The sequence below is a fragment of the Vulpes lagopus genome, chromosome X, assembly GCF_018345385.1.
Source record: "Vulpes lagopus strain Blue_001 chromosome X, ASM1834538v1, whole genome shotgun sequence".
Taxonomy (NCBI): Eukaryota; Metazoa; Chordata; class Mammalia; order Carnivora; family Canidae; genus Vulpes; species Vulpes lagopus.
The window spans coordinates 106,410,449-106,424,528 of NC_054848.1; the positions used below are offsets into that span (position 1 = coordinate 106,410,449).

Genomic DNA, 14,080 nt, shown 5'->3' on the forward strand with positions numbered 1-14,080 from the left:
GAGTCGATCCTGGAAGAGGCAGGAAGGAGGTGATGGAATGTAGAGTACAGGTTGCAGTGTATGTTTCATAAGGGAGGTCTCTTTCACTGAGACTGGAGGGGAGGAAGAAAGGATGGACACTAACAGGACACTTAAAGAGATGGCAAGGTAAGGAAGGTAAGGACTGTTTTCTAGAGGATCTTCATTTTCACTGTGAAAGAGGAGACAAGGCTCAAATTTCAGGTGACTTATCAGTATGGGCATCGAATCAGCCAGGATGAAGGCAGGGCTGGGGCTGTGATGGTGGGTGGGGGAGCTATAACCTGGGTGCCCACATCCTTCCTCCAGGAAGTCCTTAGGTGACAAGGAATGGAGAGTGTTAGAGCTTAAAATGAAGGCTGGAGGAGTGATGAGCTTGGAATAACAATGAAGTGAGCTGAGTGGCAATCCCTTCAGGACACATGATACAGGGCATGAGTTGCCAGTATATATGTGTGCATGTATAGGACAGTGGGGTGGTGAGGAAATAAATTGCACTAGCTGAAACAGCTTCAGAGCACATGATGTTCTGAGTGAGACTCAAGTACCAGTTAAAGGAAGAGGCAGAAGGAACATCAGTGCAGCAACTGGGTAGGGTTGAGAGAGGGGTACATTCTCAGTGGAGCCAAAACTCATGGGGATTGGCTCACTTGATAGAGTTACTGCCCTCTCAAGATTCCTCCTGGAACTGTGATATAAAGGTGTGACTGGGCGAGGGAGCACACTAAGTTGCTGGGGCCTGTAAATAGGTAGAGTCTGGCACTTGAAGACATTTGCTTATTATGGTCAAGCAAGCAATTTCTGACTTTGGGGTTTTTGGTTTTTTTTTTTTTTTTTTCAAGTTCCTAACACTAAGAGACTGAGAAATGATTTTGTGCTGAGGCAAAACAGCCTCGGATTAGGTGGTTAGGCCTGAAGAAACAGGTAAATTAATTTGCTAGATCTTCTGGGGTAACCAAGATAGGTCTGAGGAGGGGCCAGCGGAGAGACTGGGAAGGATCCTCACCTGGGTTCCTTATAGGCCAGCCCTGTATGCACAGGGCAGTGTAGTTAGGCTGGAGCGAGTCTAGGGGACGGGCAGCCTTGACATTTCTTGGGAAGGTACAGACAGACCCAGATACTATCCAAAGAAAATGGGCTCACAGTCCCTGGGATAGTTCCTGATGCGACAGGGACAGAATTTGGAGTTGAACACTGGGTTCTGGGTCTTTACAAAAAAAAAAAAAAAAAAAAAAAAAAAAAGCTCACTATCCTCACAGAACTTAAAGAGCTGGTTATAAAAAAAATATAAATAAATAAATAAAATTAAAAAAAAAAGAGCTGGTTAGTGGGAGTGAATCCAGAATGGAGTAGCTTGGAGTTGCCTGGATGTTATTTGTCTTAGCAAGGGGGTTATATGGTCACAAGATGAAAACATTTGAGAATCAGGACTTCCAGGCAGAATGATAGGAATTGGACTGATAGCACCACTGGTGATATGCAAAATTTGAGAAAGAATTCATGTTTGTAAGAGGGGAAATGAGCTCATTTTAAAGCACTTGTAGTTGTTGAGCTTTGTAGGTCCCACAGCAAGATGTGCTTAGTATCCCACTAGTGGGTAGAGGACCGAAGGGAGAGTGACAGGTCAGGGCTTGGGATTTGTAGTGCATCCATGTAGAGGTATAAATGAAAGTCCAGAGAAAGCAAAAAGCCCACACAGACTACGATGTGATTTTGTTAAGTATGGAGACAACAGGAAGCCACTGTTCTTGAAGAGGCAAGAACTGTGGATCTTCTGGTGTGCCATGTAGAGAGGCTGAGAATAGAGAAAATGCTCTTGGAGGAAGAGAGATGAGAAACGGTGTCAAAGGTGACTTGCCAGCCAAGGAAATCTGCGTTAAAACAGCAGGAAAAGGGAGCAAGTGGGGGGGGGGGTAGAAAAGCACCACACCTCAAAAGATTTCCTCTTTGGGAAGGGAGAAGAGTGTTTGGAGCTCGGGTAAATTTGAGCACATGGATTGAATCTTTTCTGCAAGATGGATGAGTGTCTCTGTACAGGTTTCTGATGTGAGAGAGGATTCGCACCTGAGCATACAGACACATGCATATTCCTTGCCTTTGAGTCAGTTCTTTTATGAACTACTACAGTGGTGTTTTTTTCCCCAGTGAGAATAGAACAAGGAGAATCCGATTTATTTTTTTTTAAAGATTCTATTTATTTATTCATGGCAGACACACACACACACACAGAGAGAGAGAGGCAGAGACACAGGCAGAGGGAGAAGCAGGCTCCAGGCAGGGAGCCCGACGTGGGACTCATCCTGGGACTCCAGGATCACGCCCCAGGCCAAAGGCGTCGCTAAACCGCTGAGCCACCGGGGCTGCCCGAGAATCCGATTTAAATGACGAGATGGAGTTTTAGGCATCTCCCAAGGGGACAACTTCTTATCCAGTTAAGAGACACTGGGGGACAATATTGAGATGGTTTATGAAAGCTTGATTCCCCTGAGAGCTCTAAGAATAGGACCAAAGTAGACCTAGCTTGATCCACCTCTTCTTGATTACCCCGAGCTGAGGTTTCTTTTCCAGAAGGCCATGGGCTAGATTCGACAGCCTTTCGTTCCCTGGCAGCACCTGAGCGTCCGTGTCCGGGGCTAAGGGGGAGCTGGTGCGGTGGAGGCCGGAAGGGCAAAGGAATGGGGCTGAGCTAGCCGGGTGGAGGGGGGGGAAAATGTGTGTGACGCGTCCCCTTTAAGAGCAGCGCGGTGGAGGCGGCGGCGGCGGCGGCGCGCGCTCCGGCGGCTACCCTGGGGCCCCGCCCCTTTCCCGTGAGCCCTCGGGGAGTGGTCCGACCGCGGGCGGCTGCGGGTGAGAAGCGGGGCGGGGGGCGGGGGGAGTCATGGCTCGGCGCGGCTGGCAGCGGGCGCCCCTCAGCCGCGGCGGCGGTGGCGGTGGCGGCGGCTCCGGGGCCCGCCGGCTCATGCGGCCGCTCTGGTTGCTCCTCGCAGTGGGCGTCTTTGGCTGGGCCGGGGCTTCGGACGGCGCCAGCGGCACGGCGAGAGCCATGGACGAGGAGATAGTGTCCGAGAAGCAAGCGGAGGAGAGCCACCGGCAGGACAGCGCCAACCTGCTCATCTTCATCCTGCTCCTCACCCTCACCATTCTAACCATCTGGCTCTTCAAGCACCGCCGGGCCCGCTTCCTGCACGAAACCGGCCTGGCTATGATTTATGGCAAGTGCCTCAACCCATGTCCGCCCTCTGGCGCTCCCCCTATCTTTGCCCGCCGGCTGCTTCGCCTCCTCTCTTGGTCCGGCTCGGCCTGTGTTCGACTCCCCTTCTGATTCCTTTCATTTTTGCCTCGCCCACCCCCACCCCCGTTTTCTGCCTTGTCTCCCTTTTTTCTGCTATGTCCCCCTTTCTCTGCCTCACCCCATTTCCTCCTCAGCCTCGCCCCCCGTTTTCTTTGCTTTCGCACACCCTTTCCTTTGCTTGTCCACACCTTTTTTTCCTCCGACCCCACCCCCTTTTTCTTCCACGCATCTCCCCCCACCCCCCGCCTCTGCCTACTAAGCTCAAGACCCGGGACTGAGGATGGGAAGGGAGTGGGTGCGGTGTCTCGAATTGGGCTGGGGACTGGGGGAGGGGAAGACAACACAGCGATCTATTTCTCCGGGGTGTCAGTTTGTTTAAGGTCCATTGAAGCTGCAGTAATATCGCTACTGCTCAGAATCTGGTGTTCTTTAGGAGGCAGAGTCCACCTTTTCCCATCACCCAGCTCTTGCTACGCCCTGTCCTTTTGAGGTTGAGAATGAAAACCATACTGCCATGTAGCCCAAGTGAAACTCGAATGCAAAAAAAAAAAAAAAAAAAAGCTACAAGAAAGGCTTAGGGTGTTTTTAATGACGTCCTGATTTATTGTACTATGCTCAGCATATCTGATTAGGATACATATGGTCTACCCTCCTAATCCAGGCGTACCGAGGTGAGGACAGGAAAGAGTTAAAAGATCTCCCAGCAGTGTGTTGTACGATGATCAGGACAGTTCAGCCAAATAGTGATTAGGAACACCACGCATATGCAGTATGGGTGACTTGCTGGTGGCATAACGTTATTGATGTGATCGTTGAGTAAATGGCTTCATTTCTTGCATTTTAGAGTGCTTTCTTTTTGAGGTTTCTTATGTATTTTTATATTTTGGTCATAAGGCGAGAAGGGCAAATGAAACTATGGACTCAGGCATTTTGGCCTGCTGGGAGGCCTCATGAGAGGTAAAGATGCGTATTGCTGTCTTAACGTGACTGTGAGGGTATAGATGGCTGAAGAGATGAGGGTGCACAAACAATCCTTTCCGTGCAGTCTCTGAATGAAGATTATCTTCATATGGAATGGGCTTAAAACTGATGAGCTTGTTGAGCTTTACTTCTTAGACTTGCAAATAGGTAGAAGCAGTTTTGGCACACAAAAAAAGATATTTCTCCAGGATCTCCCTCCCCAGCCCGTTCCAGTAAATACAGACTTCTGGAATATGCATATGTTCATCTCAAGCGTGGCAAAACAAGGTAGTTGTGTGCATCAGGAAAATGCGTGAACTCAAGGTTATGTTTCATCTGTAAGGTAATACGATTCTAAGCCTGTGTACAAATATCTCTGTTTCTTAGGATTCTTAGTTTTTAAACATGTTAGGTGGTTTTCATATTTCATATTTTTGGCATTTTACTTGCAGCACCCTTTAAGCTACACCTCTATATTATTTCTCTGTATAACAATGTATGATTTATATTTACTATCTTCAAACATTTGCTAGTCAGCCAACTATCTATTAAGCACAGAAAATACAAAAAAAAAAAAAAAAGATCCCCACTTTCAAGGAACTTTGCTTTCCTGGGTAGACAGGTCATATAAAGAAAACAATGGTGTCTTAAATTCAATTAAATGTCAAATGAGTATTATGGTGTTAAAATAAGGAGCCCATCACAGAAGCCTCTTTCCTTCATATGGAGAGAGTATGATGTATTGGTTAAAGGTGCAGGGCTGGGATCCCTGGGTGGCGCAGTGGTTTAGCGCCTGCCTTTGGCCCAGGGCGCGATCCTGGAGACCCGGGATCGAATCCCACATCAGGCTCCCGGTGCATGGAGCCTGCTTCTCCCTCTGCCTGTGTCTCTGCCTCTCTCTCTCTCTCACTGTGTGCCTATCATAAATAAATAAAAATTAAAAAAAAAATTAAAAAAAAAAAAATAAATAAAGGTGCAGGGCTTTAGGCCAGAGGTCTGCAAATTTTTTTCTGTAAAGGGCCAGAGAGTAAATACTCTTGGCTTTGTGGGTCACAGTAGGTCTCTATATTCTCTCTTGCATTTTCTTCTTTTTGTTTTTTCCTTTTACAAACCTAAAACACTTAAAAACTGTTCTTAGCTCTTGAGCTATACAGAAACAAACCATCGCTGTGGTTTGCCAACCCCTGCTTTAGAGTCCGACCTGGATTCCTGTCCCATTGTGCCAGTAGTTCTGTGTGATCTTAGGCAAGTCTCTTACCCTTTTACACTGTCATCTATAAATTGGGGAAAATGATAGAAGGATTTTGTGAGGAAGAAATGTTTTTAGCTTAGTACCTGACCCCTAAGTAAGTGTTCAATAAACAATAGCTGTAATACTATTGTTTTTATAACTGCATTTTCTCAGGTTAGGCTCAAAACAGTTCTTTTAATTGCTTAGTCTGATAAGAGGCAAATACAGTATTTATTTTTAATATCAAATAAGGACTTAGAAGTGCCCTGAAAATATTTGCTCCTCAGTAGTTGATATCATTAACTTCCTCTAATTCTTGAGTTAAATACAAAAGTGGGATTATTGACTGCATTTCCTGATGTTTTTGAGTCAGTAAAAGGTAATGGAGTACCTTAGTGTTAGTGTTTTGTGAAAGAAAAACAAGGGTATTTCTTGTGGAATATAAAGGGGATGGGTTATCTGGGAGTCAGATCTGGGCTTGATTTGCCACGACTTGGCATTCTTTAGCCTGTTTCATTTTCTCAATATGGCAATGGGGGCTATGAATAAACAGCCTCCTGACCAATTCCCAAGTTTAGTTTGTGAATAGATGGGATTGGATCAAAGTATTTTAAGTGCCATGGAAATAGATATTTTCTAATACTAATTACTGTCTGCCATTTACCTTTTACTTGAGTCTTATACCATCATAGCTGTTTTGCTAATATATTATAAGACCTTTATTTTTCAGCTTGACTTCTGGATGAAAAGGCTCCATATTCTGAGAATATCCAGCCCTCCAAGATTCAGTTCACTGATGATTTTATGTCTGTGATGTTGGTTTAGCTACATAACTCCTGGAAAAATGCTATTTAAAATAAGCCTCTCCTTTATCTTTTTGAGAATCAAGAGTAAAAAAAGAAAAGATTAAATTGTGGTCAGTTTCTAGATTGTAATATAGCCTAATTACTCCAGTTATAAACACAATGTGCAAGCACCGAAGTGTTCTGTTCTTTGGGCTAGCTTGCTTAAGAAGCTTAAAAGCGAGTAAAAATTGTCAGGGTAGTTAAGTCTGAAAAGTGATCACTCACTGTAGTGTGCTTACAGATGGTAAAGAAAGCGAGGGACTGGGAAGAAAAATTTTGCCTGAAACTTACAGCAACTAGAGTCCTACACTTAACTGACATGATTCATCAGTAAATATTAAGTGTCTTTGACGTATGAGATATGATGGGAAATACAGATATGAGTCATCATCCCAAACCACAATGCACTTACAATCTTGTGCCTTAATAGGTAATGTTTATTGACCATTCTAATATATTTATTTAAACCTCTTAACAACACTGTAAGATGGATACTATTATTTTTCCTATTTTGTAGACAAGGAAATTGGGGCAGAGAGAAGTTAAATGACCTTCCTGAAGTCCCATAATTTGTAAGTATTGAGCCAGGATTCAGACCCAGTCAGTCTGGCTCAGATATCCCATTCTCTTAGCCTCTAACTTTATTGCCTTATATTGAAGAGATAAAACTTAATTATAAAGATAAACTGGTTAGTGTTATTATCACTACACATAAGGAAACTGAGATTCAAGGAGAGGTTATCCATCGTAAAGTCACAGACTAGAACTTGATGGAGCTGGAATTCATACATCCATCTGACTTTCAAAGTTGTGCTTTTTCTCCTACATCATACTATACTAAAATTTTGTAAGATCGTATATGTAGAGAGATAATACTTAGGTTGTAGGGGTTTTGGAGGTGGATTGTGAGAGAAGGCTGTGAGGGAGTAGAAGCCTTAACCACTGGAGCAGTTCATTGTGACATGAGAGCAAGGAGATGATTAGAAAATTAGAGAGGCTTATGCCTCCTGGGGTGTTCAGTCGGTTAAGCATCCACTTCTTGATTTCAGCTCAGATCTAGATCTCAGAGTTGTGAGTTCAAGCCCCACATTGAGCTCCACACCAACATGGAGCCTACTACTTGAAGAAGGAGGAGAAGGAAAAGATTAGAGAGGCTTTGGAAATAGAAAAACCAGACTTCAATGCTGGTTTTATCACCTAATGCCAAATACTGTTGGCCAAGTCATTTATCCCCATTTAAGAGATAAGGAAACAATGACTGAGAGATTTATAGTATTATCTACTGCGTAAGATTACGAGGAGCAGATAACATATGCAGAAAGAATTAGGATGGGGACTGATTGGAAAGAATCCCCTTGGAAAAGAGGTTGATCTTTCCCCAGAATGGGGGCTAAAGACGAATGAGCTAATGTTGACACAGGGAGGCTTGGAATTGAGGCAGCTTACATCAGATGGCCTGCGGCTTCTCTGAAAAGTAGGCAGTGAGATTGAGGATTTGAGAAGGAAGATAAAGGTTGGAGGAACTGCTGTAGAGAATGTGCTAGGAGACAAAAAGTTGAATGAACACATGTAAAACTAACCAGAGGATGGCAAAGACCTTGCTTTTTTTTTTTTTTAGCTGTCTTGAAGTTGAATTAGCTTTTAAGACAAAATCTAACAGCATTCTTCAAGAAGTAGATAAACATTATACACACATACACATATATAAATCTATGTACATAATACACTTGCTAATCTGTAGAAATTTTATCAATTTTGACTACTTTTGATATCCCAGTGTTGTTTCTTCCATATTTTTGACTATCAGAGGCATCTAGTGTCATAGCCTGGGAGAATGGGCTGAGATCCGTTAGAAAACCAATTTCCATTGACCGTGAGCCCCATACAGTATTGGGGCCTTAGGTGATACTGGGTTCTTTATCCCTGGAAGGGGGTCCAGCGTCCAGCACAAGAGGGTCAGGAATGTGTAGGAGAGGTGGTACCTCTCTGTTTTGTGAACAATATCTCTTTGCAGTTGAATTCTTTGTTGCCTGTTAGTGGTAATTTTAAACTTTGAGATACCAATATTTTTTGTGCCTCTATGTAGGAGCCTAGAAGTTTCTGCCTTATCCCCTTAACAAAGCACTTTTTTGTGTACTTTCTCTTCACTGAGAATTACTTTAACTCTATGATTACGATTTGACCTTTTACAGGACCCAAAGTAAACTATCAACTTTATTCAGAGAAATTCCAATTTTTCAGATGTCTGATGCTGTAATGAAAGGATCTCAATTTTTTTCCAGCCTAAGTAATTATTCTCCTTGCTGAAGCTTTAACTGCCAAAGCATGTGTTTCAAATTTGTCCAAGTGCTGATCCCTCCTTAAGGCGCCCAGCAACATTTCAGCATTGGGTTGGAGTGCTGTAGAACTGGTAGATACCATTCCTTACACAATCAGACTGTGTTAGGACACGGAAAGAATTTGTACTGCTGTTATTATTACTTACAGTAGCTTAGCTATGATTTTTGCACATAAATATAAGGGGGGCAACTTTTACTGAGCCTCTTAATTAGGAGATCTTATGGGATAGCAGAGAAAAGAGCTCTTTATTTATCATATAAGCAGGATGACTATGGATCTATAGCCTTTTCTCACCCAGGTAATGTTTATCAAACTCAGCTGATACCCAACCATAACTTTTTTATTTTGTTTATTAAGAGATTAGATATTTTCACAAGATATTTTTCATTTTTAAAATTTTTAAATAAATTAATACATCTTGACTCATTTCTTCCACCTCCCACTCCCCACCTCTGGCAATCACCAGTCTGTTCTCTGTATCTATGAACTTGGTCTTTTGTTTTGTTTTAGATATAAGAGGGATCATATGGTATCTGTCTTTCTCTGTATGACTTGTTTTCACTTGGCATAATGCCTTCAGGGTCTAGCCATATTGTTGCAGATGACAAGATTTCATTCTTTTTTATGGCTGGATAATATTCCATAGTGCATATACAGCACATTTCCTTTATCTTTTTTGTCCATTGATGGACACTTAGGTTGTTTCCATGTCTTGGCTATTGTAGATGATTTTGCAATGAACATGCAGGTACATAGATCTTTTTGAGTTAGTGTTTTTGTTTACTTCAGATAAATACCCAAAAGTGGAATTGCTAGATCATATGGTAGTTCTGTTTTTAAATTTTTAAAAGATTTTACTTATTTATTCATGAGAAACACAGGGAGAGAGGCAGAGACATAGGCAGAGGGATAAGTAGGCTCCCTGCAGGGAGCCTGATATGGAACTGGATCCCAGGATCCTGGGATCACAGCCTGAGCCGCAGGCAGATGCTCAACCACTGAGCGACCCAGGCATCCCTATTTTAAATTTTTTAATTAACCTCTGTACTGTTTTCCACAGTGGCTGCACCAGTTTTCATTCTCACCAACAGTACATGAGGGTTCCCTGTTCTCCACAGCCTTGCCAGCACTTGTTATTTCTTGTCTTTTTGATCTTGCCATTCTGAAAGGTGTAAGGTGATTTCATCATGGTTTTAATTTGTATTTCCCTGATGCTTAATGATGTTGAGCATCTTTTCATATACCTGGTGGCCATCTCTATGTCTTCTTTGGAAAAATGTCCAGATCTTCTGGCCATTTTTTAATCAGATTTTTTTTCCTATTGATTTATGTGAGTTCTTTATGTGTTTTGCATATTAGCCCCTTATCAGATAGATGATTTGCAAATATTTTCTCTTCCATTTATTTTCAACCTGGAACTTTGTTAAAAACTTTTTTTAAGAGTTTATTTATTCATTAATGAAAGACATAAAGAGAGAGAGGCAGAGACACAGGCAGAGGGAGAAGCAGGCTCCATGCAGGAAGCCTGATGTGGGACTCGATCCTAGGACTCCAGGATCACGCCCTGGGCCAAAGGCAGACACTCAACCATTGAGCCATGCTGATGTCCCTGTTAAAAACTTTTTTACAAGTTGAGGTCATCCTACTGTTTAGCAGTTATTCATTGCCACTCACTTTAAAAATCGTGTGACTGCAAGTTGCCTCAAAGAATCCCCCATCTGTGTGCCTTCCCCACTTCCCAGCTCCTTTCCCCTCCCTGCATTTTATCATTTCCCGCTCTGGACTGGCTTCTGCTCCCTCTGCTCCGCTGGAACTACCCTTACCAAGGTCACCCATGAGCTCCTCATTCACAAACCTGACGGACACTTCATAACACCTGTCATCCTTGACTTGACCACAGAATTGGCTAGTTTTCATCACTTCTTCCTCTTCTCTTCCTACTCCTGCTACTTGTCCTCCTTTGGTTCCTTCATCAGCTCCTCCTCCCCACCAGCTCCTTTATGTTGGCTAGTAAATGTTGGGGTAAAACTCTGGGCATATATCCATAGTCCTCTTCGCATTTTATTTGCTCTGCAGGTTATCTCAGAGGTACCTGACTTCAACTATCTCCACTTGAGACCCCCACACACTTCCTTGAGCTTCAGATCCCATACACTCAGCTGTGCCTGTGTCACAAGTACTTCACACTCAACAGATCTGAAACAGAACTGTAGGATTTCCACCATGAACCTGTTCCCTTTCTCCCCAAATGGCCCTGCTACATATCTGGCTGCTTAGGCCAGCTTACCCACCCAATTGCCAAGTCAGCTTGGCTTCCCTTAGTCTTTCTCCCCATCTCCCTTCCTCCTGGTGTACTCAGTCACTGAGTTCTTCTAAAAACTAATACCTTCTAAAAATCTCTCCATGCCTTTCTCTGCTCTCTGGGATGAGGCCCGAAGCCCTCAGTGCCTGAAAACTGCAGTGGCCTTCTGTCTGGACTCTTCGAACCTCTATGGTCTAGAGCAATCTGTCTTTCTAAAATAGAAATCTTATGTCAAGCCCCTGTTTATTTATAACCCTTCCATGGCTTCCTTTTGCTTTTGAGATAAAGTCTAACTTCCCTTCCCCAACTCGCAAGGTCTTTTATGACAGTGCTCCTGCCAATCTTGCACACCTCAACTCCATCACTTTGTAACCCAGCCATCCCAAATTACGTGCAATTCCCTGAATAGACTGTGTTCTCTCACTCTTCTATGACTGGATGTGTACTACTGTACCTCCTACCTGGAAAACCATTTCTTTTACTTTGTTTCCTTGCTTATGTGACACCTCTGGAAAGATTTCCCTGTTGTCCCTCTTCCGTCTGGCTTGAATAGGCACCAGGTACCTCTTTTCTATTTTTATAACACCTTGTCTCCATATATATCATACTGTCACTGTTTATTCAGTCTGTTTTCACTAACTAGACTGAGAGCTACATGAAGGAGGGACCTTGTTTTCATCTCAGAACCCTGGGGGCCTATTCAGCATGGTACTCTAGCCTCTGTACCTCTGTACCTCTTGGAGTAAAGGAAAGTTCCAGAAGTTTGAGTTCAATTTGCAGTTGAGATAGATCCATACCATAGAATATTATTTAACTACGAAAAGGAATGAAGTTCTAATACATGCTACAACATGGATAAACCTTAAAAACATGATGCTGAATGAAAAATGCCAGACATGAAAATTCACATATTGTTGGATTCTGTTTCTTTTTTTTAGATTTTTAATTTATTTATTCATAAGAAATATAGAGAAAGAGACAGAGACATACACAGAGAATCAAGTTCCCTGCAGGGAGCCTGATGCGAGACTTGATCCCAGGACCCTGGGATCAACACCCTGAGCCAAAGGCAGATGCTCAACCACTGAGCCACCCAGGCATCCCTAGGATTCTGTTTCTATGAAATGTCCAGAGTTGGCAAATCTATATAGAAAGTAAGGATAGTAGTGGTTTCCAGGGGCTGGGAGTTGGGGGGTAAGGTGGAAAATGACTGCTAATAGGTATGGGGTTTCTTTTTGGAGCAATGAAAATGTTTTGGAATTAGATTGTGATGATCAATATACGACTTTGTGAATATAGTAAAAGCCACTGAACTGTATGGTTTAAAAGGGTAAACTTTATGATATGTGAATTACATCTCAATAAAGCCATTATTAAACAGATCAATGTAGGTTTTGGTACCTAGAACATTGTGTACGTTTTAATATCAATATGATGATCCAAGTACAATTCTTGGGACACCCGGGTGGCTAAGCATTTGGGTGTCTGCCTTTGGCTCAGGGCGCGATCCTGGAGTTCCCGGATCGAGTCCCACATCAGGCTCCCTGCGTGGAGCCTGCTTCTCCCTCTGCCTGTGTCTCTGCCTCTCTCTCTCTCTCTCTCATGAATAAATAAATAAAATCTTAAAAAAATCCAAGTACAATTCTTGCAATATATTGATGTCATAGTGCTGGACGGAGGACTTCTATTCCATGTTTTGATTTTGAAACACATGTTTTTAAATAAAAATCTGACCTTTTAGTGGTAGAAGAACTCAGTTGATCTACAAATATTATTGATGCTCCAGTTTGTTAAATGTGTATTATTTGGCCAGCCAGGTACTGGAGGAATAATTTGAGAAGTGTTGTGTGTTTAAGTCTTATAAATTGATGGATGGAGATGGAGGTGGTAAACACATTTCTAACATGATTACACTGTGATGTTGGGATACCTTATTCTATGTACAGATAATTTGAAGTTATTTTTTATTTTGTTACATTCCTAATCACTTACTTATATCTTGATCTAGAAATGCCGTGATATATGCTGTACCCTAGGGAATGTTTTCCCCTCTTGTCCCACTGGATTATATGAATATTAAACTCTTAGATTTGCAAATATAGTAATACTTTTAAATGTAACTGCATTCAGTCTAGAAATTTGTTCTGAACCACAGAGGACTATGCTAAGAGTTCTTCTGTTATCAATCCAAAGGGACGTGTGTGGTACAGAAGTAGCCTTTGTCCAAAAGAAGAGCTTATATGGTTCTTTTATTATTTCCAGGTCTTTTGGTGGGCCTTGTGCTTCGATATGGCATTCACGTTCCGAGTGATGTAAATAATGTGACCCTGAGCTGTGAAGTACAGTCAAGCCCAACTACCTTATTGGTAAATGTTAGTGGAAAATTTTATGAATATACGCTTAAAGGAGAGATTAGTTCACATGAACTCAATAACGTTCAAGATAATGAAATGCTTAGAAAGGTAAGTTCTTTGTTAAAGGGAACATTTGGATTTTTTTTAAAGTGTATAACTAGCAGCAAAGCAATTCAGGAGAATTAATAGTTAATTTTTAATGATGTTTAAAATCATTCTTTTAAAATGGAGAAAAATCTCAACAAGTGTAATATAATGCTAAGGAAATGAATGGACATCTGTCCATTTCATTTTCTGATTGAGGCTAAGTACTCTAATCCTTTTTGTTTCATTCAGTGATATTTATAATTGTAATAAATGGTGATCAGTATTGACTTAAGTAGAATTTATAAGCATTTCTTTCAATTTGCAGATGGTCCTTAGAGTTTTATGGTCCTTCAGCACATTGAGTTTATTTGATAATACCTAAAATATTCCATTAATATTTCTTAGGATATTATTATTTTTTTCTTGTTTTGACTGCATTGTGTCTGGAGGACAATTCAATCTTTCTTTGATTCATAATCTGGCACAACGTCAGGGGCTTCATTCTGAGTATCAGTCACTGTACCATGCTGTGTATCGAGCTCCATGTGGGAGGCTATACTGCAGTTTTCCTGGCACCCAGACAATCCTGGCACTGCTTTCTGCTGTCCCCTGCCATAGTCCCCCCGCCGAAGCTTCTTGGGGCCTCTTTGC

At 42.2% G+C, this 14,080-nt stretch overlaps 1 protein-coding gene across 7 annotated transcripts in view; it reads left to right on the plus strand.

Annotated features, from left to right (window-relative positions):
* The first annotated feature begins 2,792 nt into the window (after positions 1-2,792).
* SLC9A6 (solute carrier family 9 member A6) overlaps positions 2,793-14,080 on the plus strand; it is a 56,137-nt gene continuing 44,849 nt past the window's right edge. For 6 of the 7 annotated variants that reach the window (XR_005985643.1, XM_041740807.1, XM_041740802.1 and 3 more), the window contains exons 1-2: positions 2,875-3,230; positions 13,251-13,450. Coding sequence is in view for 6 of the 7 variants with exons in the window: in XM_041740807.1 (XP_041596741.1) it covers positions 2,897-3,230; positions 13,251-13,450 (534 nt within the window). In the remaining variant the exon portion in view is untranslated. The other variant, XM_041740803.1, reaches the window with a different exon arrangement.